General features: G+C 48.8%; 2 protein-coding genes across 2 annotated transcripts; both read right to left on the bottom strand.

Annotated features, from left to right (window-relative positions):
- Positions 1-37: 37 nt before the first annotated feature.
- On the bottom strand, positions 38-2,574 carry LOC311365090 (histone-lysine N-methyltransferase EHMT2-like). The gene is made up of 3 exons (XM_084484608.1): positions 2,169-2,574; positions 1,733-1,908; positions 38-753 (listed from the first exon to the last, which is right to left on the bottom strand). Exons 2-3 carry the CDS (start codon positions 1,807-1,809, stop codon positions 573-575), a joined length of 258 nt encoding a protein of 85 aa, XP_084340734.1. The 5' UTR covers positions 1,810-1,908; positions 2,169-2,574; the 3' UTR covers positions 38-572.
- On the bottom strand, positions 2,139-19,102 carry ehmt2 (euchromatic histone-lysine N-methyltransferase 2). Its single transcript, XM_084484607.1, has 27 exons — positions 19,062-19,102; positions 18,345-18,414; positions 17,783-17,956; positions 17,072-17,373; positions 16,717-16,795; positions 15,834-15,913; positions 15,603-15,698; positions 15,245-15,304; positions 14,752-14,875; positions 14,121-14,225; positions 13,483-13,613; positions 12,885-13,028; positions 11,972-12,330; positions 10,870-11,157; positions 9,990-10,091; positions 9,742-9,824; positions 9,351-9,457; positions 8,645-8,767; positions 8,236-8,337; positions 7,965-8,069; positions 7,197-7,351; positions 6,714-6,881; positions 5,970-6,114; positions 5,686-5,763; positions 3,983-4,098; positions 3,402-3,488; positions 2,139-2,247 (listed from the first exon to the last, which is right to left on the bottom strand). The coding sequence occupies exons 1-27, from the start codon at positions 19,089-19,091 to the stop codon at positions 2,163-2,165; spliced, it is 3,498 nt and encodes a 1,165-aa protein (XP_084340733.1). The 5' UTR covers positions 19,092-19,102; the 3' UTR covers positions 2,139-2,162.
- Positions 19,103-19,263: the final 161 nt, after the last annotated feature.

Raw genomic sequence — 19,263 nt, 5'->3', positions numbered from 1 at the left:
AATGGATTCACAGATTTCTTTCATCTTTATTTCCAGGTCATAAAGAAGCGATAGCCTATGTATAGAAAGGGTAAAAGAAACAGTAAAACTGAAATTAGTTGACTTACAGGTGGGTTGACCTACAGACGTTTCACACTTCTTTTTAAAGATGTCCATAGTGCTCAAATTGGACCTCATACACAACACCATTGCCAACCATAAGTAACTTTACAATACACAGCCACCGGACAGTGGACAGTAACCTCCCTTAAACACTGATACCCTGGCAGAAGATAGATCTAAAAGACGTATGCTAAACCAAAGACCATGATAACCGCTAAAAGTAGGCTAGCGTGCTGGTAGAATACATTGCAGAATTTAAAATGAAAAGGCAGCAACTTTTTATTTCAATAATTAAAAAAAAAAAAAGAATTAAAAACTAAAACAATACAATAAAAGTCCAAAAAGTGTGATGCTGATAAAACAGGGAATCCCTGGGTTTGGATCCCATTCTGGCCTCCGTATCCCTGAACATTATTACAAGAGATGACCGACAACCACAAGGCCCACACCGGGCCTCGGCTGAACGGAGCCTAGGCGTTTCCTAGGAGGGTCATCCCGAGCTCGGGTGCTGAATCTGGGCAGGCCTCCAGGCGAGCCAGCCGGCTCTGCTCCACGGCGATGGCCTCGGCCGAGTGCTTGCACTTCTCCGAGCCGCACTGACAGGTGAAGTACTTGCTCTTGATGTCCCAGAAGCGGTCTCCGTAGTCGAACCTGGGCCACGCAAGACAAGGACGGGGAGGAGGAAGATGTTATGAAGTTTTTAAATAAAAAATAATTCAGATTTATTTTTGCATTTTTATGCTTAATTTTGGAGTGAAACAGACAGGAAGGTATATAATAATAGGAGACAGAGGGGAGGACATGCAGCAAAGAACCACAGGCAGTAATGGAGCCCAGGTCGCTGCTTAATGGTACGCGCTCTACCCAGTGAGCCTCCGGGGAGCCCCGATGCTATGTGCTAAAAAGCAGTCGCTCGCTTTCTCAGGCAAGGTGAAAGACACCTAGTGGATAATTATAGAGAGGGTATGATGGACGATGTTAAAGGGGACATATTAAACCACCCAGAAAAGGAGGAAGAGGCAGAGAGAAGGGAGGAAGGGACCGAGGGGAAACGTTTTTGAACGAATGCCCGACTATGGGTACGTCCCAATAGTGATGCTGTCGCAATCCCGCTCGCCCTTGCAGTTCTCAGTCTGAGAAGCGGTCTAAAGCTCTGGCTGAAGTGGTTTCAGACGAATGACACATAAGGAGTGTATTCTACCGGCACCAGAAGAGATTTTTTATTTTATTGCATGATAAGACTCAAGCCCTAAGCATGTCTGAGGGCTGTGATTGGCCCAGATCCTCCCAAGTCTGCGGTGCACCAAAATAGGAGGATGTACAACAAAAAAGTTTTGGCACACACACACACACACACACACACACACACACACACACACACACACACACACACACACACACACACACACACACACACACACACACACACACACACACACACACACACACACACACACACACACACGTACGTTCTAGGGACCTGTACTCACCGGCATTCTAAAGACCTGTACACACCAACGTTCCTCTACATAACAACATTCTACGGTACTCTACACACCAGCGTTCTAAGGACCTGTAGAGAACCCTGGTGTAAACCTGTGTGAACACATGTAGGTACTATGGGTCTCACCCCAGCTCCTGCCCGTTGTGGATGTCCCGGGAGCTGAAGAAGGCGATGCGGGGGAAGCGGAGGTCCTGGTGCAGCATGAACACCCGCACCGGGATCAGGTTGGGGTCGCACAGGTGGTTGATGAAGCGGCTGATGTTGCCGTAGTAACGGGCGTCGATGCAGTATACCTCGCCGTCCTGGGTGAGAGCGGGAATGGAGAGAGAGAGAGGACAGACAGAGAGAGAGAGAGAACACACAGAGAGAGAGAGAGAGAGAACACACAGACAGACAGATAGATAACAGAGTGAGAGAGCAAGAGAGAGAGATAACAGAGAGAAAGAGAGAAGTGGGTCACAGCAGGGGACAAAATGGGCTAGCACATTTGATTATCTTTATTTATTTGTGTGCCAACATGACATCATGTTGATTCTGGTGAAGGTTTGATTCTGAATCAAACCTTGTTGTCCAGGTCAAACAGGTACGAGTCGTCCTCTCGAACGTCCGCCTCCGCGTCCGAGATCAGCTCCCCCACGTACCTGGACGTCCCACAAAACAACAGTTAGTGAGGCCAGAGACACATCTACACTATAGCTGCTTTCACATATGACCTCTTTTCTCTTTTCTCCGCATTTGTGGAGCAGGACGTTCAACCGTGAGGGCCATTCACACTTATTCACACTTGATGCCTGATATGCGGACATCGGTGTCAGTAGAATCTCCGGCTGCTTAAGAGGGGCGGGCTTGCAAGGTAGCGTGTGTCAGTTTAGTGAAGTAATGAACAAGTCCGGTTGTGTCTTGTGCAAACGTGTAGGCCCTACTGTAAAGTTAGTGAAACTAAGAATAAAGTAACCAGCCTGTCAATAATCGGTGGCCGCTTCATTCCGACCATATTCAAACCTATAAGCCAGGTTACAAACCAGACCCACTGCCGGTCAAAGTGATTCCCGAGAGAATCGTCGGAGCGGAACGTCGCTTTTGTGCTCCTCGACTATGGTCTGGGAGCCGACAGCAGGAAAGGTGTAACATAATAATAAAAATATTTTTTAAACCATTCAGCGAACAAAAGGCAATAGGCTGATTATCGATTAGGAGCGGGTGCCACTCGATGACATGCAAACGTAGACCAAAGCGTCATCAACACGCCCACTCAACTGGTGTGAAATGCCGACATCCTACTGCTCATTCACATATAAGGTAATTAGCATTTCCTGCGGAGAACATACTACCTGGGGGGTAGTATTTTTTCAGGAGGTCCAACGTCAGGATATGTCATTCACATATACGGCACCTCCGTAGAATAGACGGAGAACAGACGGATGCATGTCCATATGTGAAAGCAGCTTATATGTACCTAATGTTAGACATAACTAGTTAGTGAGGCCAGAGACACATCTACACTATCAACACCTACAGTTACACACATAACTAGTTAGTGAGGCCAGAGACACATCTACATGATATAAACCTAGTGTTAGGGTTAAATCTTAAGTTAGCGAAACCGATATAAATATCTGCAGAAAGAAAAACAATTTCAACATACTTAATATTTATTTAAATACACAACACACTCCTCCACGCAAATACTAAAGACACACACACACACACACACACACACACACACACACACACACACACACACACACACACACACACACACACACACACACACACACACACGTGTGTGACTCACTCGCAGATGAAGCTCCCCTGAGGGATGTCCTGCAGTGCCCGGACCCCCCAGCCCATCTTCTCCGTCCGGTACAGCTGCAGGCGGACCCTGACCACCACAGAAGAAGAAGACCATGAAGAAGAAGGCTAGGACCTCCATATCATTCATTTAAAAGTAAAAGTCCCAACTGAGGTGGACTTGATACAGAGATGATCGGTTATATCCGGTACAGACCATTGTGTGAAAATAAACCATGAAAAAGGTGAAGCCTTCAGAATATAAACAAAATCTATAATCTAAAAAAGTTATTAAATCATTAAAACATCCGTAATCTATATTTCGTGCACAACCTATTGATTATATATTACTTTGATATAAATCAATTCCATAATGTGAGCATCATTAATAATGAATATAACCACCATATAAATACAGAAAACAGAATATAATATACTATATACATACTCCCTCCCATCTCTCCCCATCCCTCCTCTCCCCCCTCTACTGTATATATGAGTAAATCCACTTGGGTCCTCTACTGTATATATGAGTAAATCCACTTGGGTCTGGTGTGTGGTGGGGGTTTCCTCCGGGGGTCTTACTTGATGCCGGCCTGCACCACACGGTTCTTACAGGAGCGGAAGCAGGAGCAGGCCAGGTTACACTCAAAGATGAGTGGTGGCTCGATCTTATTGAACTCCTGCAGCAGCCGCTGGTCCTGGAGCCAGAGGGGTGGGGGGGGGGGGGGCGAGACACTGGGGGTCAACGAGGGCGGCAGTAGCTCATGTAGAGTGGGTTGGCTAGTAAACGCAAGGTTGTTAGTTTGATCCCCGGCTCCCCTTAGCGTGGAGTGTCGAGGTGTCCCTGAGCGAGACGCCTCACCCTCACTGACTCCAACTGGAGCTGGCTCTCGCCGTGCGTGGTTGACATTGCTGTCGGTGTGTGAATGTGTGCATGAATGGGTGAATGTTCGGCAATATTGTAAAGCGCTTTGGATAAAAACGCTATATAAATGCAGTCCATTTACCATCAACAACATATGGCTAGACTGGACTGAACAACACTAAACATGACAGAACATCACTAAATATGAAATAACATTACTAAATATGACCACTAGATATGAAATAACATCACTAAAGTGTACAATGTGCAATTGTGTAATATCTATTTATTTATATGTACCTCTGGCTCTTTTTATATGCAATTTTAATTACGTGCAATATTGCTCACTTCCTATTGACTTATTTGATTGACTTTTACTGTTTGTCCATTTGGTAAATATGACCACTAAACATAACAGAACATCATTAAATATGACACTATGACCCACTAAACTGGACTGAATACCACTAAATATGGCTAGACAAGGCGTGACATAAAACAAGGAACAGGACAGTCTAGTTCCAATGTTGAAAGGTTGAGGGTTTTATTTAAGAATTAAGACAAAGAAAAGTGCATAACAAATAGTGAAAATATGCTGGTAGCCTCACTTTGGTTCAACTAGCTGTTGCTTTTATCCAAAGCAACTTGGAGTTCATTCAGAAACCATTAAGGAGCAGGTGGGGGTTAGGGGGCATCTTGCCCTAGGGTGCCTGTGTCTCTGTTGCGGACACTGGGGATCGAACCCAGAACCTTTGTGCTGGGGGTGCGACCCCTCGGCCACCACACTAACCAGTGGTAGCCCGGGGCAGTGATGCAGTCACACACAGAGCTCCAGTGAGGTCTCGTGACACTCTCTGGTTTGGGGTTAAACTCGACTTCATCGTAAAACATGAAGTCATGCATTTAATCATAAAGGACGCGTTCCTAAGGTCAGCTGACCAGGACGATGACCTCGCTGAGCGGGAGGACAGTTTAGCTTAGTGGGATGACAGTTTAGCTTAGCATGACGATAGCTTGGCTTAGTGGGACGATAGCTAGCTCCGTGGGCTAGGTATTTAGCTTAGCGGGGTGCTACCTTAGCTTAGCAGATTGCTATCTCATCCCTAGCGCTATGGTTGTTGTAGAGTGACCCGCCCTGACATGGAAAACAGAAGGGTGAAAATACAAAAAGGCTGTAGTGTAGTCAAAACTCTAACCTCTCTGTGTCTACTCTCACTGTGTCTAGTACCAGGGACTGTGTGTGTATTGTTTCCAATACCAGGAACTGTGTGTGCGTGTGTGCCTAGTACCAGGGACTATGTGTATGTGTTTGTGAGCGTGCGAGTGAGTGAGTGTGTGTGTGTCTGTGTGTGTGTGTGTGAGAGTGTGTGTGACTGTGTGCGTGTGTGTACGTGTGTTGTACCAGGTACTGTGGGCTCACCTTGTCGTACCAGCAGCGGATGCTGAGCTGTCCACACAGGCAGTTACTGGAGGAACAGTCGTCAAGGCAACTGCAGTGCTGCACACAGACACACACAGTCAGACCATCAACAACACAACAACTGGGAGTGTGACGTGAGGGAGGAAGTGGGGGAGGAAGTGAGCAGGGACAGACCTGTAGGTGGGTGATATGAGGGAGGAAGTGGGGGAGGAAGTGAGCAGGGACAGACCTGTAGGTGGGTGATGTGAGGGAGGAAGTGGGGGAGGAAGTGAGCAGGGACAGACCTGTAGGTGGGTGATGTTGCGGTCGATGTTCATGGCCGACGTCTCGCAGTTCTCCGAGATGTACTTGTAGTCCGACGGACAGCCCTCCTCGTCCACGGCGTTCACACAGGGGATGGGCACGTTCTCGTAACCCTGGGCAACATCACTGATGGGGGGGGGGGGGGGGCAGCGTTATGACATTGCACCTGCTAACACTCAAGTGTGGTATGTGGGCTGGGGTGTCGGATTCTCGGCCCGAAAGGTTCTGGGTTCAATCCCCCACTGTCCTCAGTCTACCGTGAGGAAGATGACCCTTAACCCCTACCTGGGTTAAGGGTTAAGCCGTAACCCCTACCTGCTCCTAGATGACATGCATCTGATTCACTGTGCGTGTCTTTGGATAAAGGCGTCCTGATGAATGACTTGATAGTATTGAATTATAGTGAATGCACGGTGGAAAAGCACTCCACTGAGTTTGTACTCAACAGTAACTGTGGCTACTGTGATGTTACGATCAATCTCCCATCTTCCCCAGGTCGACAATAACTAATGTACAAATAAAATGATAAAATAATAAACTGTACAATAACTAATAAATCGATAATCAAATCGTGTTTTTCCATAAACTACGTAACAATCCACATTCTATATCTATACATCTCTATATCATCTATATCTAAATATCAAGATCAGGATCAATAGATCTATCTATCTATATCTATATACAAGAGTGAAACCACGGACAGGAAGTGACATCACGGCTACCTGCTGACGATCCTCTCGGTGCGCAGCGCCCGGTTGGTCACGCCGCGGCGCAGCTTCCTGTTGATCTGCAGCGCCACCCAGACGGGCGTGGCGGGCTTGGCCAGGCTCAGCGGCGTGTCCCCCTCCCGGTTGGTGGTGTCAATGTTGGCCCCCCGGGACAAGAACAGCCTGAGCACCCCCCCCCCCCCAGCAACACACACACACACACACACACACACACACACACACACACACACACACACACACACACACACACACACACACACACACACACACACACACACACACACACACACACACACACACACACACTTTGATTAGGATGCACCGGTAACCATGACGACGACGTCTGCCTTATCAAAACACCGTCGGGGTTGCCCAACAGTAAGGGTGGAGCTGTGGTGGAGGAGGTGGGGTGGAGGCGTGGTCAGAGGAGGGGTGGAGGCGTGGTGGAGGCGTGATCGAGGCGTGGCTCTGACTCACGTGACGCACTCCAGGAAGCCCTCGCGCGCGGCGATGTGAAGGGGCATGTCCCCGTGCATGTTGACAGAGGACAGCGAGCAGCCGGCGTTCAGCACCAGCTCAGCGATGTCAACGCTGCCCGCGAACGAGGCCCAGTGGAGACACATGTTCATCTCCTGGAGGGGAGAGGAGGGGAGTGGAGGGGAGAGAGGAAAGAGGAGAGAAGATGGAGGGGGAGGGAGAAGGAGAAAGAAGCTTCATTGAGAGAGAGCCAGAGTGTGATGCGACAGGTGGGAATCTCACCTGGGTCGCTGCAAGGCCTGCTGCCGACGTGGTGAATGCACCAGCATGGGTGCACTTTTGAGGGTTTAGGGGTTGGGGACTTTTAACTTCCACTCTACTTTTCGTTAGCCTGAGTTATGGTATATTAACGTTTATCCTAGGATTTAGTTAGTTAGTGTTTATTTGATAGGGACAGATACAACTCGTGTGGATTGTGCACAATCCAGCAGAAAGCGTAATTGAACAGTACTACGACTCCAAGCAGTATCTGCAATAATAAATCCCATGATGCATCATGGTGCCCATACATCGAGTGGGGACTGCACCTAGCACCGGAATTCATAGGAATTCTAGCGCCAGAGACAAAGTTCAACGGCAAAAACATTTCATTCCTGCCATTTTACCGCCACTGTACCCAACACGACGTTACACAAGACCCAATAACTTAACTGTTAAAAATACAACAACACAAACGATTTCCACTCAGACGGCGGTAACCATGCCAACCTTGTCCTGGATGGTGACGTCGGCCCCGCGGCTGAGCAGGGCGCGGATCACGTCCATGTGCTTGTGCTCCGCCGCCCAGATGATGGGCGTCCAGCCGCCGCTGTCCTAATAGTCAAGTGTGTTAAGTTTTATTTTGAAATTCACTTTTTTTGCATTATACACTGAACGATTTTATGGCTAATTGATCCACACCGCTCATGGTGAACCCTGATACTGCAATATGTAATCTTGTCTCGTTGCCACGGAGACCGTCTCCTCTGGTCCCCCTCACCTGAGCGTTGATGTCCACCTGTCCCGTCTCCAGCAGCAGATGGACCAGCTGCAGGTTCCCCTGCTTGGCGGCGTGGTGGAGCCCCGTGTAGCCATCCTCCTCCTGAGGAGACATCAACATCATCATCATCACCATCACCATGACGATAACCATCGTCCTTATAAGGACACATCACCACATCATCATCATGACGATAACCACCACACATCATCACCACCATCACCACAACATAAAAAAACATCACCAGACATGATCATCACCAGCACACCCCCTCTCCATCCATCACCACCAACTTCATCACCACCTCCACCTTCCCCATCACTCTCCATCGTCACCACCACCCTTCATGTGGAGGTGGTTCCTTGGCCACGGACGGGGGAAGTGGTTAGGGGCTAGTTAAGACGCTCACCACGTGGTAGACGGAGGCCCCGCCCTGCACCAGGTAGCGGGCCACCTCCACGTGGTCGTTGGTGATGGCCTCCAGCAGAGGGGTCCTCGTGGTCTTGTCTTTGGCGTCCACATTAGCACCCGCCTGAAAATAACATAAATCAAGGGAAGAGGAAAAACTGAATGTATCCAGTCAAGGATATTATTCTATCATTAATAATTTGAGTTACATAGTGGTTTATTAGGGGTGTAAATATTAATAGATTTGTATAGATTAATAGATTATACAGCCGACGATTCGATGCATCGATTCGTTTGCAAGAGTATCGATTATAAAAAAAGTGAATAGGCTAATTGCCATACTAGACCTGCACAGTAAGCACTAAAGTGTGTATAGAACACTGTTTCTGTATTCTCAATAAAAGGCAAATGCTAAAAAAATTGTAGATTTATTTGATAGATATTATATTAATATATATATATAATATATATTAATAGATATAATGTAAAAAATATTGAGTATTGAATCGTATCGTATCATGGGGAATTCTGAAGGAAGAGGGGGTAGGCTTTTCCAACGAGGGAGGGAGAGGAGAGAGGGAGAGAGAGGGAGAGAGAGGAGAGGGAGGTGGTAGGCTTTACCAGGGAGGGAGAGAGAGAGAGAGGAGATGGAGAGAGGGGGGAGAGGAGAGAGAGGGCAGTGAGGAGAGAGGGAGAGGGGGGTCTACCTGGACCAGCATGTAGCAGAGCTCCAGAGCGCCTCTCTGGGCAGCAGCGTGCAGCGCTGACCTCCTGCCCTGGGAGTCAGGCTGGCTGGTGGGATCCATCCCCTCCACTGGGACACACACACACACACACACACACACACACACACACACACACACACACACACACACACACACACACACACACACACACACACACACACACACACACACACACACACACACACACACACACACACACACACAACAAATGAATACGATCCAATGGTCCCTAGTTATATTCCCTATAACTAGTGATGGTTCTCTAGCATCATCAGCCATCTTCGTGATGGTGTCATGTGATGATGTTATGGCGGTTGATGATATCATGCTATGATGTCAGGTGGCCACTCACTGAGCATGAGCAGAACCTTCAACACCTCCCCCTGCTTGGTGGCCGGATAGAGCTGGCGGGGGTGGTACCGGAGCTTCTTCCTCCTGGCCAATCAGAAGACAGAGAGAGAGACAGAGGGAGACAGAGAGAGAGACAGAGAGAGAGAGACAGAGAGAAAAGAAGAAAGAGGGAGAGAGAGATCCATCACACTGTTAAGAGTCACGGCAGTTTCAGACGTCTTTAATTTGACATAAAAGCTTGTCACCAACCTCTCCATCGGCACCAGGGTCTGGGCCTTCAGGCCGTTGCCCTCTGCCTCCTTCAGGCTGCTGCTGCTGGAGGAGGGGGCGGTGTCCAGGAGGGATGGGCGGCTGGGGAGACGGGGGGGAACATTAGACCAGTGAGGACGTTGTCTTCCATTAATCCCAGATATCCCAGCGGTACAGAAAATGAACGTTAAATAATCAGCGTTGGCGAATATCATAAAACCTAACTCGCCCTAACCTCAAGTCGCCCTGCTTGAACTGCACAAGGTGGCGTGAACCAAAAATGATGACATCATCAAAGCCCTTCGAGTCCGGTTCACACGGTGATGAGTCGCGTCCACACCGATGTCAGTGCCAAACGGCGACTAAAAGCACCAAATGACCACTAAAGGCTTCATTATGGTTCCACGTTGACGCAACGCAATGACCACGCAGTCGTTTCAACGCAGTCCTGAACCTGTTTTGGTTCTGCGTCCGGTTCACCTTAGCGGACCAATCACAGCCCTTGTCGGTTACAAGGTAACAAGGTTTTTGTAACCTTGTGTTCCAAAAATGTAACGCAAGGTTACATTTTCGGGAGGCGCACGCCAGGACGAGGAGGGTCCGTAACAACGTAAAGGGTAAGGGGTCGGACTCAGAGTCGTGGTGAAATGTGGCCCTTAGTCGTCATTTGGTGTTTTACGCCTTTTTTGCCAAGCCTTTTAAAGTCAGAGGAGGGGTGCAGGAACAAGACGAGGGAGAGGGGGCGAGAGGGACAGACAGACAGACAGACAGACGGGGATTGAAGGAAGTGAGTGAATGAGAAAAGAAAACGAGGAACACAAAACAAACAAACAAGGAATGTTTGTTTGTTTTGTGACCCTAGCAGGCGATGACCCCTGACCTCTCGGTGTCGTGTGTGAGGATGGCCCGCTGCAGCGCCGCCCGGCTGGGCCCCGGGGGCAGCGCGCTGGGACACACCAGCCTCCCGTTGGGCAGGCAGAGCGAGGGTCCGGCGCTGTCCACCCCCTCCCCCTCGCCCCCCTCCGACGCCGGGGGCAGGGTCTCCGTGGCAACCGACGACGATGAGGCCAGAGGGTTGGAGGCGGGACGTGGGGGGGGCAGGGCACGGGGAGGCTGGGTGTGGTGGTCGGGGTCCCGCGGCGGAACGCCGTGGCCACGCATACGCGCACTGTGGGCGAGAGAGAGAGAGAGAGAGAGAGAGCTAGTTATTTATGGTCAACGCTACTCTTGGATTCTGTTATCTGTTATAAACAGATTAAATAATCATTTTGTGATACTGATACAACCTCATCACTCATTCAATAGTAACACATTAACAATAACAAATACAACGGTTGGATGACCCGATCAATTGGTCAATAACGACATTCAATAAAGGGGTGATGTCATGCCACCAGGTGTCAGTGTGATTGGCCGTTACAAGCCGCTTGAGAATCTGCACTTCCCTGTGTCCTAGTGACATCACTAGTGGGCGTGTCCACCTATATGTACGCTGGATAGATCAGTCTACCAGCCCACCCAGTGGACTGTAGCAAACGTTGCTTCTCTATCCAGCATATCTAGGTGGACACGCCCACTTGTGATGTCACAAAAACACAGGAAAAGGCAGATTTTCAAACGGCTTATAACAGCCAATCACTCACACCTGGTGGCACAATAGACCTCTGCAGAATAAGTCCCGCCTCCGAGGCTCCGGTTCCCTCGGTCAAATGTCTATGGGTTAAGTGTGTAGTTCAAAATGTGACGCAGCTTTTACTTTTTCGTCAACCTACAGAGTTTGTCATTCATAAACCCCATGTTATTTCCCATAGACACTTGACCGAGGGAACCGGGAGCCTCGGAGGCAGGACTTTTTCTTCAGACGTCTATATCACCCCTTTAATAGAAAGACTAAAGTTGGATTCCGATCAATCAACTGATCACTCAATAAATCTCTACTAACCGCCCCCCTCCCTCGCCCCCTCCCCCCGTCGTAGTCTCACCCCACGGGTCTGTTGGGCTTCCCCCCTCCCCCTCCGGCCCCCCCGGTGGACGTGGCCAGCGAGGGCGCGCTGAGCAGCGGGAGCGAGGGCGCGGTGGTGGAGGACGCCGTCATGGTGACCACGCCGGTCGCCGCGGAGACGGGCGAGGGGATGGTGACCTCCTGGGCCTCCGAGGCGTCCTCGCCGCAGTGGGGGCAGAACAACATCCCCCCGCCCCCTCCCCCGTTGTTGTTGTTGCTGTTGTGGTGGTTGCTGTTGTTGTTGTTGCTGCGGGCGCGGGCGCCGCCCAGCACGGTGACACAGCCGCGGTGGAAGCGGTGGGCGATGCGCTGGTCGGGACAGCACTCCAGGAAGGTCCCCTGGGGGGGAAGGAGGAAGTGAGGTCACAGGATAGAAGCCAGGTGGCTACATAGTGAGCTAGTGGTTAAGGACGGTGGGTTAGGTTGAGTGTTAGGGTGGCGGGTGACTAAGGGGGTGAGGGTGGTGTAGGGGCTGGGTGGCGGAGTTAGGGTGAAGGTTAGGGAGGAGGGGTAGGGTCGTGTGTGGTGGGGCTAGGGTGGAGGTGGAAGGTTACGGTGGTGGTGGGGTTAGGGTGGTGGTGTGTGGTGGGGTTAGGGTGGTGGTGTTAGGGTGATGGGGTTAGGGTGGTGGGGTTAGGGTGGTGGTGTGTGGTGGGGTTAGGGTGGTGGGGTTAGGGTGGTGGTGCGTGGTGGGGTTAGGGTGATGGGGTTAGGGTGGTGGGGTGAGGGTGATGCTTAGGGTTGTGTGTGATGAGGTTAGGGTGGAGGTGGAGGTGGAAGGTGGTGTGTTTGGGTTAGGGTGGTGGGTGTGGGTTAGGGTAAGGTTGTGTTGTGGGGTTAGGGTGGTGTGAGTAGAGGGTTAGGGTGGTGTTCAGGTAGAGGTGTCTCGTTACCGCGAGGCAGAAGAAGCCGCAGCCGGGGCAGCAGTGGTGTTTGACCATGTGGGCGCGGTGGAGGTCACAGAGCAGCTGCAGAGCCACGCGGCTGGACGGACGCATCGTCTCCGCCTTCACCGTCACGCTGAGGCAGGCACGCAGCTGGAGAGAGACACACACACGCACGCATAGAGACAGAGGACACACACACACACACACACACACAGAAGGGGGGACATACACACACACACACATAAAGAAGGACACACACACACACACACCAAGACAGACAAAAACACACACACACACACACACACACACACACACACACACACTCACTCCAGTTAGGTTTTATTCATTGTGCCTTTGTAAAGTTCACAAAATAGACACATAAATATTGCTATTGCTATTATTACATAAGCAATAGCTACACTATACATTGTTTTATGTTTTTATCCAGAACATAATCTCCTACACAGTCTATAGAGAACATTTCTTTACCACATGGCAAATCTCCACCTGGTGGACAAGTGTGTGTGTCTGTCTGTGTGTCTCTGTGTCTGTGTGGCTCCATGGGGCCCAGAGCTGTGGGGGGGGGGGGGGGGGGGTGTCCTACCTCTCCGTCCACACTCTCCGTGGCCATGCAGCGCCGGTTGAGCCCCGGTCCAGGGGAGTCGACCCGGGGGGCCTCCATCCTACAGCTGCACAGGGGGAGCTCCTCCAGACGGTCCCCCGCATCACTGCCCTCTGCACACCGGAAGCAGGAGGGAGCGTTACACACACAACCAGGAAGTGTTACACACACAACCAGGAAGTGTTACACACATAACCAGGAAGCAGGATGAAGCGTTACATACACAACCAGCAAGTGTTACACACACAACCAGGGAGTGTTACACACAGTCAAGCAGGAAGGGATACACACACAACCAGGAATTGTTACACAGTCAACCAGGAAGCAGGAACAGTTACACACTCAACTAGGAAGAGTTGCACACACAACCAGGAACCAGGAAGCGTTACACACACAACCAGGAAGCAGAAAGCGATACACACACACACACTTTAATTTATGGCTTAATGCTTTATGTATTTTAAATGGTTTATATCGTACCCAAAAACTACTGTTAGATAAAACTTGAATCTTAGCGATCATGATTATGTACACAAGTAAAAGTACACAATTAGAACAGAAAACGTCACTCATAGAGTACACTGCCTGAAGGATGTGACACACAGGATGGACCCACGCACCGTGGTGAGGAGAGAGGGTGAGGCTGTCAACAGCAGAGATGTCCAGGGGAACCTCTGTGTAATCAGAGGGGCCTCCCACAGCACCGGCCCCGGGCCCCGTGGAGCCTGGAACACACACACACTTAGTATACAAATACTCTATTTATTTAATTTGGGGACATCTTTCCAAACACGCATATTAGTACTTAATACTTTTAGTACATATCTCAATGACCATTGTTTTAATAATTATGGCTATATTGTTATTATTTAACTTTAATGCAATAGGTTGAATTGTTATCACTGTCTATCAGTTTGCTAAGTTGTTGTACGGCTAGCTAGCATACAGTGCTAGTAGTGTGTAAACATGTTAGTTAGTTAGTTTATTAAACAAACATCAACAAACAACAAACATTTTGTATGTCTAACTTATGATACAGCTAGCATATAGTGGATAGTGGAAGTGTATTGTACTGCTAGCACACCGCTCTAGCGATGTGATAGTGGAAGTGTATTGTACTGCTAGCACACCGCTCTAGCGATGTGATAGTGGAAGTGTATTGTACTGCTAGCACACCGCGCTAGCAATGTGATAGTGGAAGTGTATTCTATAGCTAGCAAACGGTGCTAGTGAAGCGGCCTTCCTCCTCACCCTCATGCATCTCCAACCCCTGAGCCCCGTCCCTCTGCTGGCTCCGCCCCGGCTGTAGCCATGGAAACGTGCCGGGACCATTCTTACTGTGGCTCTCCTTGTGGGCCTCGGCCTCTCCCAAGCTCTTTTGGTTCAACAACAACATCCACAACAACACAGGCTGCAGGGTCAGCAGTGGTATCGGGATACTGGCCAGGACGAGAGGTGTGTCCCGGGAACATGAGTAACAAAGACATCATGGATGTGCAGGTATTGATAAAATAGGTGAACTTCACGTTTCCCGGCATTTTTAATTCAAGATAAGATTTAATTTATTACCATATATCTACGGCTGTGATCCTTGAGATAGGAAATCTTAGAACTAACATCTGCATCAGCATATAGGTTTGAGATACTGAATAGATTTTGGAATCTTAACCCCAAAAATCTAAACAAATCCAATCTACAGGAAGATCCCCCCGATAGACTTAACGCTAGATCAGTAAACACTCACATGGGTGGACATGTTCATGGCAGTCTCTGGCTCCGCCCCTGCTGACCACTGACCTGAGGACTGAACCAGGACAGGCTGTCAGCGCGCTGGTCCCCCAGACAACACTAACCCATCCTAACACCCTGACTTTGTAATTAGGCCCTCACTCCATCATAACAGGCTGTTAATCACATATTCACACAAGTTGGGTCATTGGTATGAGATGTGCGTTTTACATTGGTTGTGACATAATGGTCCAATGTTCCTGGTATTTTTACATAGAAACAGAGTTGATTTGTCCTAGACGCAATAGAACAGTTCTAACTTACAGTAGACAAAAGCTGAGGTTCCCCTCTAAGTGAACGTATTTATATATCACCTTGTCAGAGATTTGAATTGGATCCTCTTCATCCTTCGGCTCCTTCAGCCAATCACTGCTCTCGGCTGGTCCCGCCTTGGCAACAGGCTCCACCCTCTTGAAACAAGAACGCTCATCAACTTAGGCTGTGAGATTCTTTGCAACTCACAATTTTAAATGAATAAACAAAAGTTAATTGACATGCAAGTTTCCGGAAAATAAGAGTAAGTGGTAGAAACCATGTCTTCTTACCCTTTGACCTTTCTCTGAAGCACTGATGTCCGTCTCGGTGGTGCTCTCAAACAACAGACCCAACCTTCTCCTCTTGGCAGCTGTGGAGAAACAGAGACACTTTAGACGGGACACTATTCACAGTGACACCGAATACGGGGACATGACTGGCACGTTATCTGCGTCTGCTTTGTAGTAGGGCTGTAAAATGACATTTGAATATTCTCTCTGAAAAAAAACATATTCAAATACTATTTGAATATCTATATTTGTGCATTATGTCAATGGCGCACATTATGTCAATAACATATTTAAGTTTAAACATATTTGACAACATATTACCTACACAAAAATAAGTAAATTAACTAATGGCCAAGACCGCAGACCTTGCTCTTGCTCGCTCACTCGCTCTCTTTTTCTCTCGCTTCCCCTCACTCTCTCTGCGCATACTGGTTTAAATAAAGAACAACAATAAACAAATGCTGAGTGCTGATCAAGAGTTTTGTGCAAGCAATTTAAGGTCCCGACTCTTGTCGCTTGACTCTTGTCTGTTGTCTTGTAGTGTTCTGGTCGCCCACTCGCAAAGCAGACAGCCGCAATGCGGCTGCCGCAATGCAACTCCTTCAGTTGTTAAAAACAACTGAAGGAGGCCTTCAGTTGTTTTTAAAATCCTTTGGAGGAGTTCAGGAATGATTTCTCAATTTTCACGCTGTTATTGTGAAAGATGAGACCGGACTGTAACTAGACTTCCTGCCACATTAGCGACTGTCTAATGTAACACAACACTAGAAAGCAGACACAAACATGCCCTTATGGGGACATGGGAACTTATGGCATGTTGGTGTCTGCTTTGTAGCATTGTGTCTCTACCACGAAATTGCGTTTTCTCTATGAATGAACTCACCCGTTTCACTCTGTGACAGGAGGCAGGCCGAGGGGCCGGAGGGAATCACCAGGAAAATGGGCGCCTCCACACGACTCAGCTTTCCGACAAATGCCCGGCGATTAAAAAAACACATGGAATTCACGTTCAGGTTCACAGTTATTGATATGATATCATCATTATGTAAATTCAGTTTGTCACTTCATTAGTGTCTGAATGAAATCTTGGGAGGTGCGATGAATCCAATGGGTGGAATGTACCAACTGGTAGGTGGATCCAGCCATCGTGTGGCTGGATACTCCTGTTTGTGATGTCACTGATGGCTGCATTTTGACATGTGGGCCCCCTTTGCGGATTCAAAACGTTGTGAACTCACCTGTGTAGGCGGGGGTCTGTTCATGGTCTTCCTCGCTCTGTGGACCTTTGGCTGGGGGCTGGAGACAGCAAGACTGGAGGAGGAGGAGGATGAGGAGGGAGGAGCAGGAGGCAGCGTGGACTTGCTGGTGCCTGGCCCCGACACGCTCATCTTGGCTCTCCCAGGCGAGGAGGAGAAGGAGGTGGAGGGAGACGAGGAGGAGGTGGTGGGGAAGGAGGAGGAGAAGGAGGAGGCGTAGGAGGTGGATGGGAAAGAGGAGGAGGTGGAGGATGTGGTTGAGAGAAAAGTCTTCGATGCATGTCCTGCAGGGAGGAGGTTCAGATTGTTAAAGAGGGGGGGGGGGGCTCCATAATTCAACCCCTAACCTCAAACTCTCTGAATCCCCCCTACCACCCTGACATGATGGAGCTACCACCCTGTCATGATGGAGCATGACAATCAAAATAAGATATGAAACCTCATGAGAAGAAAATATACAGTCATACCACTGCCTTAAATATTCAGTGTATGGGTTTAATTATTTATTTTTACTAGCACAACCTTCACATTTTCTTCTACAATTTGACAACCGACCACATTGATGTACCTTCACTCACTCCCCTTCCCTCTCATCTCCCTCTCTCTCTCTCCTCACCACTAACACATATTTTACACTTTACCCTCATTGACCTATTCCGCCCTTGAGTGAGTGTTTAGCGAAGTGGTTCTGACCTGTCAGAGCTCTCATTGGTGGAGAGGAGGAGGGTGGGCCGTCACTGTCTTCCGCAGGTTTGGAGGAGGTGCGCTCTTTGATTGGCAGCTGAAACAGGGATGCTGAGGAGGTCCCGCCCACAGACGTAGGCTCCATCTCCTTGACGACAAGAGCTGTGGAGGGACCAGCATTACCTGCAGGGAAAACACACCTCTGGTGTCACACCTGTCTGCTTATAAAAGCATCTGTCTGTATCCATTCATGGGGTCTGGAGGTTTTGGTACCATGCTAACATAAAATAAAGTTAATGAAATTAACTATTTTGTTATTGAAACCGCTGAAAGGTTCAGGGTTCGATTCCCTAATTCCTTGCACCTTGATCAGGTTCCCAAAACCTCACACGGTCTTTAATAACCTTCATCCGTAGTCAATAAATACGGATATAATACCTCCCAAAAGTAAATAATACTATAAAGGGTAGGACACAACGTCTCTGAAGGCAATGTCAATGTGTCGTCTAACCACAAACCGACCTAGGTTGACCACGTATCGGTCCTGAGCCTAAATCACATTCAGACCTACCTGTTGGTACTTGATTTGGTGCTGAGGTCAACTCTGCTTTATTTCCCAACGCATTTTCCCCCAGGGGCTCCTGGAAAAAAGACGAACGCATGGTGGAACACAAAATGGTGCCATAAAGTTGAGAGTGAATAGTTCTATAAAAGTGAGAGTGGCTCCTGACAGGTCAGACCCGTGTGCAGGTATGCGCCACCAGGGGCTACAAACGGGAGTACCACAACACACACTCAATAGTTTCGGATCTCAGGAGTAAATATTAAATTAATAAACACAAGGATAATGCTGTTGTTTCCCGTCATGATCACACACCGGTAGTGCCTGGTTTAATGAATGAATGAATGATGAATGGAGGGGTTATTGCGCGCCAATACACCGGCCAAAGCTGGAGGAGGGGTTCGGATCCAGCCCTGGAGTGTGTGTGGTGGTCTTTCTTTACCATGACAATAAGAAACAATACAATATCCCCGATGTAATCCCCAATAACGACCACACAAACATACAAACATATTTTCTGTTTCGGTTGGATTCATCTGTGTCCAGTTAGCGCTGCAGCATAGCTCGACAGGCACAAACCAACAGCTTTAACCAGCAGCATACTGGTCAGAAATGTGACGTTTTTACACATAGTTCGTCTGTCTTACAACCTGTCTAATGCTGTGAGTGAGCATGTAATGCGTTTGCACCTTCCTTTTGCCCAGGTTTTTTTTTTTTTTTTTTTACCTTTGTCGCTGTTTCAGACTCCGACGACATGTTTCCCCCCACTGCCGGTGACCAGTGTTGCCAGGTTGGGCTAGATTTCCTCGCCCAATCTGGCAACACTGGCTGCAGCGCTCTACAGCCAGTGTTGCCAGATTGGGAGGGAAATCTGACACAATCTGGCAACGCTGGCGGTGACGTCATAGCACGTCGCGGACGTCGACGC

The sequence above is a fragment of the Micromesistius poutassou genome, assembly GCF_964030765.1.
Source record: "Micromesistius poutassou genome assembly, chromosome: 20".
Taxonomy (NCBI): Eukaryota; Metazoa; Chordata; class Actinopteri; order Gadiformes; family Gadidae; genus Micromesistius; species Micromesistius poutassou.
Note: the sequence above shows the minus strand (reverse complement) of the source record. Positions and strands in the feature narration are given on the sequence as shown.

Excerpts from the sequence above, each read along its gene's own strand:
- ehmt2 (XM_084484607.1), bottom strand. The coding sequence starts at position 19,091 with ATGTCGTCGGAGTCTGAAACAGCGACAAAG. Across the intron at positions 9,458-9,741 it reads GAAGGTTCTGCTCATGCTCA|TGGAGGGGATGGATCCCACC; the intron begins GTGAGTGGCCAC and ends TGTGTGTCCCAG. Across the intron at positions 8,070-8,235 it reads AGGTGGACATCAACGCTCAG|GACAGCGGCGGCTGGACGCC; the intron begins GTGAGGGGGACC and ends CTTGACTATTAG.
- LOC311365090 (XM_084484608.1), bottom strand. The coding sequence starts at position 1,809 with ATGCTGCACCAGGACCTCCGCTTCCCCCGCATCGCCTTCTTCAGCTCC. Across the intron at positions 754-1,732 it reads CACAACGGGCAGGAGCTGGG|GTTCGACTACGGAGACCGCT; the intron begins GTGAGACCCATA and ends TGCGTGGCCCAG.